The sequence below is a fragment of the Anser cygnoides genome, chromosome 11 (assembly GCF_040182565.1).
Source record: "Anser cygnoides isolate HZ-2024a breed goose chromosome 11, Taihu_goose_T2T_genome, whole genome shotgun sequence".
In the NCBI taxonomy this organism is placed as follows: Eukaryota; Metazoa; Chordata; class Aves; order Anseriformes; family Anatidae; genus Anser; species Anser cygnoides.
In genome coordinates, this window is record NC_089883.1 from 10,401,712 (window position 1) to 10,413,212 (window position 11,501).

At 41.1% G+C, this 11,501-nt stretch overlaps 2 protein-coding genes across 3 annotated transcripts in view; one reads left to right on the top strand and one right to left on the bottom strand.

Moving 5' to 3' along the window:
• C11H15orf40 (chromosome 11 C15orf40 homolog) overlaps positions 1-11,501 on the top strand; it is a 34,257-nt gene extending 22,756 nt beyond the window's left edge. Inside the window, exon 4 of the mRNA XM_067003898.1 lies at positions 10,753-11,501. Within this exon, the coding sequence (XP_066859999.1) occupies positions 10,753-10,791 (39 nt within the window). The 3' untranslated portion in view covers positions 10,792-11,501. The remainder of the gene's footprint in view (positions 1-10,752) is intronic.
• On the bottom strand, positions 239-4,655 carry RAMAC (RNA guanine-7 methyltransferase activating subunit). 2 transcript variants are annotated; one of them, XM_048071994.2, is made up of 3 exons: positions 4,507-4,655; positions 3,119-3,283; positions 239-1,487 (listed from the first exon to the last, which is right to left on the bottom strand). In XM_048071994.2, exons 2-3 carry the CDS (start codon positions 3,280-3,282, stop codon positions 1,298-1,300), a joined length of 354 nt encoding a protein of 117 aa, XP_047927951.1. In that variant the 5' UTR covers position 3,283; positions 4,507-4,655; the 3' UTR covers positions 239-1,297. The 2 variants fall into 2 exon arrangements, with proteins under 2 accessions (XP_047927951.1, XP_013048295.1); XM_013192841.3 differs by lacking the exon at positions 4,507-4,655 and adding an exon at positions 4,027-4,186.

The window sequence follows — 11,501 nt, forward strand, 5'->3', positions numbered from 1 at the left end:
GAACTTTGACCCTATTATGGTCAAAAGTAAGTTAGAGGATTAACACTCCAGACTTCTAATTAATCAGTGTCTCATCCTCTTTATTTTAGCTGAGTAGGCCACTCATCTAATTTAAAGCAACAGCTGTCCAGTATTAACACTTATCTGTTAGTACTGCTTCTTGAGCAGCTGTCAGCCTAGATGAATGTTGCAATTCTGAATGTTTCAAAAGTAGATTTCAGAAGTATTCAGAAACATCTTTAAACATGAAATACTTTTATTGTGTGATTAATTAAAACATGGGACTTAAATTCCATGAACCAAAAAACCCACTGCTTGCTGCTTATGCTATTTTCTAATGAAACAAAGTATGATACAAACAGTATCGATTATGGTTCCTTTCTTCTATAACATCCACAAAGTGTCTCATACAAACTAATTAACAACAGACATCACAGTTTTACAGCTTTACTGAAATGGAAATCCAAAACACATTATGCACATACCAAAATTATTTTAAGATGTTACAAGTTAATCTAAGTCTAGTATCACTTATCAGGTAAAACTCGAGTACCACTGAACTACCAGAGTAAGAGGATACATATTTAAACTACTTAACTCTTATTCCAATTGTTAGACCATGTTTTTAAGAGGAATACTGCACATAAATTGAACCCATCAACTCAACAGACAGGAATTTATCTTATATGCAAGATATTATTTCTGTCCTACAATTGTTTTATCCCAATAAATTAAATATTGAGATATCACACTTCTACCAAATACCTAAAGAGTTCCTCTTTTGAGTTTTCATAAATACCAACCCCATAAAATATTTCTGTAATAGTATCTTTCTTCTCCTTTTTAAGGCATCTGAAATTCAAACTGATCTTTTCTCACTATCAAAAGTCAAACTAGGAAATTCTCTCCGGAGAATGACACAGCGTGTCACTTTCAAAAAAGAACTGTCTTAAGACAATGTAACAAACTTCTACAGGCTGCAGACAAGCTACAGCCATCTTCCCCTGACCTGCCTCATTTTCTAAAATGTAACAGAGAGAATCTCAGTGGTGGAGACAAAAGAATATAAGACAAATTTAATCTAAGATCTACAGACTAAGCAAATTGTAGAATATGCTTTTATTATTAATAAAAGGTATTCCCTTTTTCAGTTCCTGCTACAGATAAACAACAATGGACTTGAATATGGATTCTTCAGTTATCTATAAACCGTGAAAAATAAGAAAACTGAAGACAAACAAAGTCAAAAATCTAACTCATCACATAGTATTACTGGACTTTCCAACCACAAGTACCATCAGTAAGGATGGTAACGAGGCCCTGGGTTATAGGAGTTGTAGCCATATTGTCCATAGTGGGAAGAATAAGATTGTCCTTGTCTGTGCTGCTGGTAGTTGTTACCCCAACCTCTTTCTGGCCTCTGATTAGATCTGTGGTCACCTTGCCAGTTGTATCTGTCCCCTCTAAAATACCTGCCATCTTGAAACCTGCAATAAAAAGAAACAAAGGATTTGCACAAATTGTAAACTTTTAAAACTGAGTGTATAAACAGTTACATAACAATTAACTACTTATCTTTTTTATGACAAACAGATGAAAATGTATCAACAGTCACCTCAGATTATTCATTAATTTCTTACTACGACTCAATACGTGATTTGCTGAGCGGTGGAAGGACAGTCTGTTTCCTAGCACAAAGCATTCTATAGGCATTAGAGCCACTGCTGGAACTTTAAATAGAAACTCTAACAGACCATATACTGAAAAAAACAGCCAGAAGGTTCATCTGTAGCTGTACTGAAGCCAGGTTCAGTCTAGTAGCTTCATGGCTGAAAGCTGTGGCAAAGCAGGCTTATGTACAATTCAGTTACCTAACAGCATACTCTTGGAATTTGCACATATTACTAATTGCTTCATAGTCTCCTGTTGATTCCCAAGCTGACAGAGTGTGAGTATATAGCATAACTTAACTACACTCAGGGAGCTCCTTATCAGTGGTATTTAGCCATCGTTCGGACTAAATTGTGGCTTTTCCACTGTAGCACTATTGCTATGGACACCTGAGCTGCCAGGCAATCATTTTTGTTTGGCTATCTCAGTGGCGTGGTCAAATACAGCATAGACAACATTTACATGAAGTCTGTTTTGTGAACAAAGAGTAGGTGCAACAGTTCATCAGTTCAAAGAAGAACAAAGTTTTGTACACATTTAAGGAACATCTCTGTTGATTTTATTTTTTTTTAAATCTGTAGAAACTGATTTGGGGTTTAACTTGATGACAACTTTCTAGAGTAATAAAAAGTTAGAATGCTGTCCTTTTCTTCAGATAAGGCACAAATCTTATTTAGATATTTATCTAAGAAGTCTTCACAACTGTTAGGTATACTGTTAGGTATATATGAACTGTTAGGTTCATAACTGTTAGGTTATGAAGTCTGATGTTAGTATTACCAAATGTGCTATATGCTGTAATTGTCCCTTCTCAGTCACATGAAAATCAGACGTAACTGTCAAGGATTAAATAAAAAGCTACAATTACATTCTGGAAAAATAATATAATTCAAAATATTTTGCAGTACGCAGTTAATATTGCACTTGCTAGACAGACATGATGGATTTTACAGATATTTCTAATAAAAGAAATGCAGGCTAGTCTAACAGTGCAGCAAATACTTAGATTACAAATGAAAAGTTTTTTGGACAGCTAGCGACAGATAATCATGTTATTAGCCTGTTCCTTCACATATTTTCCTGCTGATTATTATCCAACAGAAAATAGGCTACTTTGTTTTGCAGAACTCCCATCTTTCCCCTCTGGAAAAAGTATTCCTGACTGAGCAGGAACAAGCCCCAAGGCAATGGGTTCAGTGGTTCCAGCTCATTCCTTTCAGAAAAGCAATTTAGTTTATACTTTTATACAAAGATCAAAGCTTTCAGTATTAGAAAACATAAAACCTCACTACTTTTCAAATAAGACTCTTTACCTTAAACATACGTAACTATGAAGGATACTTCTGTTAACAGTACAAATTCCTAACTTTATTTTGAAATAAGTAAGTGATCTTTTAACCATGTATTTGTGAAACTACCGACAGTTTTAAAAAATAGACATCAGTACCGTTCTCTTCTCTGGTTGCCACCAGATCTGTTTCTCCATTCTTCAACAATAGGAGGGAGATCTGCAGGGCGTTTCAGGTATTCTTGGTATTCTTTATCATCTGATGTGAACCGATGAGCAAACATCTTTTCGTAATCCAGGGGCATGTCTACCAACGAAGTCATCCTGAAAATTTTAAGTATAAACACAATAGAAGGGGCTTTAATGATGTCTGAAGACTTACTGTAATAACTACCACAATCCACTTAGGGCAAATAAAGGACAATGAGAAGTTACACTGTCAGGTGAGCACAATAGCACAGATGACTTGATGCTTCCTGTCTTGATGACCTAAGACCACAAATACAAACAAAATAGCCTGCTCTGGAGAGTCGAGACAATGAAGGACATGCCTTACAGAAATCAATTCCAATTGCACGTCCGGTCTTTGGACGTATATAGTGGATATGCAAACACTGATCTGTCTAAACACTGGGATTGGTTTTAAGGGACTCCATGCATACAGGAAAAGGTCAACTGAGATTAATAGCTAATATAGTCAGCCATTACACAGCAGTGCCTTTGAATCAATTCAGAGTGTGATGCATTGTGGTTGAAAGAAATGGGGCGTTTCTGAAGGTTAGTAATAGAAAAAAATATTTCGTAAGAAGGCACTTTCAGGCCATTCTAATCCATTCCTTGCAGGAAAAACATTACTACAATCAATTTGAGAATTTTGCTACGGCAGAATATAATGCAGACCTTATAGATAATTATAGCCTGCAAAGCAAAATAATTACTTATTTACAATAATTTTTGTTTTAATAATTTGATTCAGAGAAAGAATAGCACCCAAGATGATTTTAAATTGCCTCATAATGCACTTCTCAAATGGGATTTGTATTTAAGGTCTTAATTTACTTATTTACCTGCTTATATATGAATTTGCCCTGCAGAAGTTGGCACTACCTAGCGTTGCCCATCGGTAACAGTCTGGCCCTAACACTACAAAAAAGCACTACACCTACTGTTTTGACAGGCCCTGGCTAATCTAGAGCATTAAAGGTCCTTGTCTCTGACTTCCAGATTAAGGTCTTCTGCCGCCTCCTGAAGATTTGCAGGCAGCACCTGCAAACCGGAGGGAAGGAAGGAGACGGGAGTTTTGTGGATCCTGAGACCGAAAATGTACCTCCTACAGGCTTTGGGGCTGACAGCAGGGAAGACAGTCGCCTTCCCTCGCCTAAGGCCCAACGCAGCCTGGAAGGGACGGGCTTCGCTCCCCTCCCTTTCGCTCCCGGCCGGGCCAGAGCCGCCTTCCCCCCTCTGCAGCTCCGCCGGAGCCGCCTGAGAGGAGCGGCCGGCCCCCCCTCCCCGCCACCGTCGCCCCCCGCAGCCGCCGCTCCCCTCACCCTGCGCCGCCAGCCGCCGCCGCCCCGAGCCCTCCTCTTCCGGGCCGGGCCCCGCCGCTTCCCGCCGACACCGGGGCGGCGCCTCCCGGGGCCGCCGGCCCCTCACGGAGCCGCGGCCCGCTGAGGGGACCCGGGCCTCAGGGGGCGGTGGCCACGGCGGAGGGGCTCGTAGGGGTGGACGGAGGGCAGGTTCCCCGAAATTGGGATTTGATGCAAAGTGCCTTGACATAAATAGCGTAGAGATGCGCGTGGCCCTTTCCCGGCAGGTTTTAGGGAGGCAGTTTGGATCGGGTCAACTGAAGGGGGCGAAACCGGCCCGGTGCCTACAGACATAGCCCTGTGGTGGGGGTTGACAATGCGATCCGAGTGTATGTCAGGACCAAAAAGGTGCCGAGATGCATTGACTTCTAAGTGAGGAAAGAAAGATTGAGTGAAGCCTTTTTGGCAGCTGAATAATACTGTGCAACCACAGTAGAAGCTGCATTCTTCATGCTGTGTCTCAGCACCTGCTCCAGCCATGTATTTGCGCTCCCAGTGCTGCACGTTTCCTTCCACACACAAAGTTACGCGTGGGCTTCAAAACCTTCCTCGGCAAGGTCCCGGGCAGGTGAACAGCTCAAAGCAGGAACTGCAGCTCCGCTTGTGTACCTCTGCGGCTCCGGGCGTTGTTACTGATTTATGGACTGCCACAGTGCTTGGCAGCAGCTCGCTGCCCTGAGGATTTACAGTATAGGGATGCCGTGTTGCCTCCCTTTTCTGAAGGACTGGTGGCATCGAGGCCTTCCTGTAGAATAAATGGTATTTGTGTCCATGTTCCCCTACTTGCACTGTTTCCATGATGTAGATGTTACAAGTCTTTACATTGCTGACTATTTTCCACGTTTCCTAAGCCAGTTATTTTTAGATTTTTCGAACAGAGCATTGTCTCTTATGCTCTTTATTAAAAAAAAAAAAAAAAAAGAGGACATTTTGTAGGACCCTTTAAGATAACGATGGTTTTATTGTATTTTTTTTGTATAAGCTCAGGGCCCCTGCTATGCTCACAGGCACTAGCAAAGCATAGAGACTGATAATCAAGTACATCACTTTAAAGAAAATACCCCAGCAACAGTGATAGCGGCATCCAATTCTCCAAAATTGTTAGACCAAAATAAGTGCCCTTTGTTCGAAATAAACAGAAATAATTACAGTCTGCTCTCCTGCATGACCTATAGCAGGAGTGTGTTGTCTCTTGTGGAACAGAAATGATGACCTCAATCCAAACAGCCTAATGCAAATATCTTAGCCTAGTTCTAAACCAAACTAATTGTCATTGCTGCTAAAAAATAATATATTTTAGCTTATGTTTTCCCCACATAATCCCTGTTCTACTGACTGCCCTTTTAAACTGGGCAGAAATAAGTAGGGTTTTATTTCTTCCCCAGACATGTTTCATTTTGACCACTGGATATTGCAATTTCAGGTGTGTCTACGGAGGATTTCATGCATAAAATTCATAAGATGATCCTTAATACAATGGTAATATTGTTTTGAGACTCTAGTCTGCTGTTTCATGGATTACATTTTTCATTAAAAGAGAAAACTTATTTTAATATTAAACTTTTAATTATAGACTTCAGTCATCCATACATTTAAGCACATGCATAATCTAAGCACATATAAATGTTTTGAAGGCATGCACTGGTTGTAAACACCGTGAGCAGCATACTTCAGAAATTATAATTTTGCTAAGGTGCTCTGATCAGCATATTCCACATAGGAGAACACTTGCAGGGAATGGCTAAATCAGAGTAGTTCATATATATATATATATATATATATAATTAAGATATTTGTGCTTTGGATCTTTTTCATGACGTGCCTTTTTGCCTGCTATAGGTTATAACATCAAGAAGGAGATCATAATCTGGGCAGTTTCTTAAGATCTCTTGTAGAAGTAATACTGAAGTTCAAACCGCATGTGAAAAAGCCAAAGTGACAGGTGATTTTTAAAGGAATAAAGACACACAAAAATGAATATTGGCACCAAGTAGGGCTCTCAACACCCACTAAGAGTTTCACATCACACATACCTACATAGGTGGCCAGGTACTTAAAAGGTCTAGCTCCAAGTGTTGTCAAGACTGAGGGCTTGATAATCCACTCTTGCAGTCTTTCTCCTCACTTCAAGCCTCTCTGGGTAATTAATGTGTTGTTTTAGTACAAACACAATCTCGTAATCAGCATCTCTGAAGTCTACTGTAGTGTGATAAAGCCTCAAAGGTTTTGCTTTTTTCTATCGATTTCATTATGTTAAATGTAGTACTGTTAGAAGAAGCTTTATCTTCTAATTTTTAAACTAAGAAATGTTCCTTTCAGCCTATTGGAAATTACTGGAGCTTTTGTACTGTGAATCTTTCTGACGAACAAAGAAACGTACACTAAAACTAGCAGACTCTTGTCTGCCCTGAAACAATGGGAAATTGCAGTTCTTTTTATAATTGTTTAGTATTGATAACTCTTACTGTTCTGTCGCAAGACTTTGTGATTGACGTTTTACATAAATCCCCAGCATTGGGACTCACGTGTTTTCATTATATTCGGCTTTCATTTAAAAATTTATTTCTAGCCCTTGTTATTATGGTCACTTTTGGGGAAAAGAAATAAGTCTTTTGTACAGGAGAACCAGCCCATAGCAAGAAGAAAACAGGAAAAAAATTATTAAAGTTTTATTTGTTTAAAGTCTTACATTTTTTTACAATTTTTCATTTCTTTATGACTAGGTTGATTGCTTTATCTCAGTAGAGGTTGACAGCTGCACCATTTTTAATGAAAAGTTAGCATGTATCTTGGTAGCAGGAAAAAAGGAGAACTATATTTTTGAACATTTCTGTATCTTTAAACAGGAGGAACCCTTTTAATTCAATGTTGATATCTACCTGGAGAAATCAGCTAAGGAGTACAACATCCCTTGTAATTGTGGCCTGTCTGATCAAGGAAATTTTTTTCTATAAACAAATAGGAAGAGAAACCTCCATACACTGTTATTGATCCCGCTGTTTTTGTCTGTCTGTGTGTTTGTTTTTAAAAAACATACTATATCTTATATTAGGTAATATTTTAGTGAAAATTTATCGTCAAAACTCTGATTTTTTTTTTTTGTGTGTGTGTGTGCTGAATCTGTTCAGTGATTTCCTGTTAGCTAATTCCACACCACCACGACCCCCTTTTTTTTTTTCCCTTTATTTTCTCAGTGTAACTGAAAGCCTGGTTTGTTTGCACAATAAAAACTGACTTCCCCAGATAATTCATTCTAGGAAATGGTGATGTCTGGCACTGTTAGAGAGAGCAAGGCTTTGTGTTCTGGCTAAAGGCAGGTACAAAGGGTGTGTGTGGCAGCCTTGTTATTGATTACACATGAAAGGAAAGCTGTGTTCCTGTGCGTGTAAGAGGCCATAAGACCACCAGGGGACATCTGAGTAACTAATGATGGTCAGGTATTTGCTGGATCATTCCTTGCACTGAGAGATAGGTGAGCAGAGATGCTCCTTAGCCGATCTCTAGAAATATTTAGAGTTGTGCTCTTTCTCTGGACCCTCCTGTGCTTGGAAGATCAAGTCTCATCATGGGGTATTATTCCTGTGGCTGGAAAGGATTATTGCCTAGATGAATCTCACTTAAATAACAAGAAAGACTGAGATATAACAGCTGTTGCTGACAAATGCCTCTGAAGCCCGTGCAGTAATTCTATCAGATCTCTGCCTTGCCTTTGCTGTTATATTGCATGGTGTCACTGAGCTTCAGAGTGCCTTTCACACACCTCCATATGGTATTGTAAAGCGAAGTCCATGAAGGAACAGACTGCACCGTTTCTGCCAACTTCACTAAACTTAATACAAGAAATGTTTCCTTCCCGTAACAATGACCTTTAAATGTTAACTGCCTAAAAAAATAACATTGTCCTTTTTTTTATGAGAATGGTAAAATGCGAGTCCTGGTGTTTGATTGTGTTACAGAATAGCCATTTTGCTGCTGTGGGGCCCAATTCCTTTGCATTAAGCTTACAACAGCGTAACTCTTGATTAAAAGGAATTTGTTCCTAATTTACGGCAGTATGAAAGGAGGCCTTTAATTTTCTTAAGAGCTATTTCTGTTATCAGTCTTTTAAAACTTGCAGTCACATTAAGTTATATTTCTAGCATGTTGTTCTTAAAATTAATGCAGAGGTGGTGTTATCTGACTGTCATTTACACATATATATATATATATATACAAATTAAAAATCACTACATTCTAGCTGCCTTCTTTTATCTTCACCTTTTAAACTGACTAAGCCAGCTGTGCCCTTTGGGGTCTGTAAGAATGAATCATTTTTATTATTTTTGCTCTCTTAGACAGTAATTACAGAGTAGTGTGCTGTCTCTGTTTTTTAATATTATGGTGCCATTTTAATCCACGGTGCAACACCATTAACTTCAGCAGAGTTACACTAGAAATGAATTTGTCCCCAGGAGGCTTTTCCAAACGCTCAGTTCTTTCCTTATGATTACCCAGAGGAACGGACGAGAAGGCAAGACAGAGGGCCCTTTGATAGGGGGAATGTAGTTCAAAGGGAAGTCTTGTTCCTGCCGTTCATGGTGCTCCATATGTTCCTCATTTGGGGTGGAGGTGGGTTAGACCCCGCGGAGGCACGCATGCTGTGGCTGAAGGGCAGGCAGGGGTTTTTGCGTAGCACATCTGGTGCACAGGTTATGTTCTTTCCCAGACGGAGGTACCACGCAGATGGAGAACGGTGGGAGGAATATTCTGAAAGCACACTTGTGTGGAATTGTTTGAAAGTCGGAAAATGGCGTCGCCAAACGTTAAGGTATCAAACTCATCCTAATCGTCAGACTGTCTGAACTCCAACCCAGCCGCTTTTTAGATGTCAAGCAATCCTGTGAGTGGGGAGGTATGAATCAGTGCTGCCATGGATTTGCCTATTGTAAAGGTACTTGCAAAATGTAAAGGAGGTACTTGCAGAAGTTTCTAGGACTGGATTGTATTCATACTCAATTTTCTGTTGTATTTTGATATCTCTTTTTAGTTTGGGCTCATTTCTAGTGCTCCTCTCCAGTCTGATACATTTAAATCTGCTGCAGTGAAATGCCGGCAAGTAAGTCAGATCCAAGTTAGCAGCACCTGGCTGAGTTTGGAAGGGGAGTGCAGGGAATTTCCTCTTCACTGGCGGGGGGCAGTGAGGGACAGGGAGCAGGAGCCGGACACAACAGCACAGAGGGTGGGGCAGGGACCCATCCCACAGCCCCCCAGCAGCCCAGAGGGACAGAGATGTCTGTGGGGACGAGACAAACCCGAGGCCAGTCGGGTGCTGCAGCACCCCTGTGAGGGGACCGGAGCCCAGGGCTGAGCTGGGCCCTAGGCAGGGGCATGGGGGAAGCGCTGGGGGGGAGGGGGTCAGGGCAATTAAGGCCTGTCAGTGCACTTGGGGCCCTGACATGCACATCTGGTAATGATTTGTGTTGTGTTTAAACCAGGGACTCGGGCCCTTGCAAAACCTAGGGTCTGGCAGAAGGAAATGGTTATGCCTTTTTAGTAAGCGTCTAGCATTTCTCCTGGGTTTGATGGTTTATGCAGTTTGCGTGTTGCATGGCAATCAGCTGCCTGGGACACAAAGCCAAATATTCAGCCTCCAAAGGGGATACCCAGGTCTCCCATTGTACCCCCGAGCTTACCAGGACTCTGTTAGTTAGCACAGAACTTGTCTCTCTTCTTTCTTGTCTTCCCTTTGCACATATGGAGACGTCTTGAAAGTTCTCCGCAGTTCCTCTTAAGGTTAAGGGCCATTAAATAAAGCAAAGGCTGAAGTATAGGCCAACTTTATACTACTTCAAGTCTGGAGTGTATTCTTAATCTGAAGTAATTTAAAAAAAAAAAAAAAAAGGTAAAACAGTATTTCTCTGAGAGACCGATTTGTATCGAGGCCACACCGTGCTAAAGCAAGATGTGGTGTAAAGCAAGTGCATTAGCTGAGCTGAGCTGAGCTGAGGAGAAGCTTGCAGGATCTGTAAAGCTGGACAGAGGGGTCTGCTCCTTGCTCTGCCATTGCCTCACCTCTGCGCATCGCTCACCATATCCGTAATTTGGAAAGTGTGGCAGAGGACATCTTCTTATTTTATGTTTGTACAGTGCTGGAGCAGGTCCCTGACTTGGGGTCTAGGTCACCACCACCACCAGCAGTAATAACTCACCCTCCTGTTTCTAAATTAGGACCGTCGATCATTCCTTCCAGCAGACAAGAGTTCCTAATCTTTCAGGAGACTATGCCGTGGCTGCCACCCCCTGCGTCCCCTCCTGCCCTCGCCAAGACCTCGGATGTTGAAGCACATCGTCCTCGCCTGACCCAGCGCAGCTCTAAATCCTTCTCCATCTTTGCCCCTGGACTTGTGGCAGTTTCCTTTCCTGGAGCATTTCCACATTACTGCTCTTTTCCTGTCCTCCCAATTTCAGGTCTCTCTCTAGCACTTCCTTACATCATTTCTATTTCTTTTCCAACCCTGCACAGCCCGCAGAAGCTGTGCTATGGTGGCAACCCAGCTGATCAGCTTGCTAGCAGTCAGCTGAACGCTGCTTTCTAATGTTGGTTGGAAACCAGAGCATGCTTACTACTGAGGAGTATAAACTTAAAAAAATATAGAGATGTTACCTTGGGAAATGCAAAGCTCTGATAGTGCCTCTGATGGAGGCTCATTAAAAACAAGCCCAGAAAAGCTCACGCTTATATGAAACCACACAGTAATTTTGGGTGATACTTTGAATGTGATTGTTTCATGTTACACTATGACTGCTCATTTTAAGAATAATACACTGTTATTTTCTTGGTCTTAAATGCTGCTGTGGGGGTTTCACAAACTTCCTGAGTAAAAACTTTAATTAAAAAGCAAACGTTAATCTCCAAGCAGTAGCATCTGCAGCATATTGCAAGCTAAGGCTTTGCCAACCTGAAAATCTAAGCAAGA

Excerpts from the sequence above, each read along its gene's own strand:
- RAMAC (XM_048071994.2), bottom strand. The coding sequence starts at position 3,282 with ATGACTTCGTTGGTAGACATGCCCCTGGATTACGAAAAGATGTTTGCT. Across the intron at positions 1,488-3,118 it reads GGCAACCAGAGAAGAGAACG|GTTTCAAGATGGCAGGTATT; the intron begins GTACTGATGTCT and ends TTTTTATTGCAG.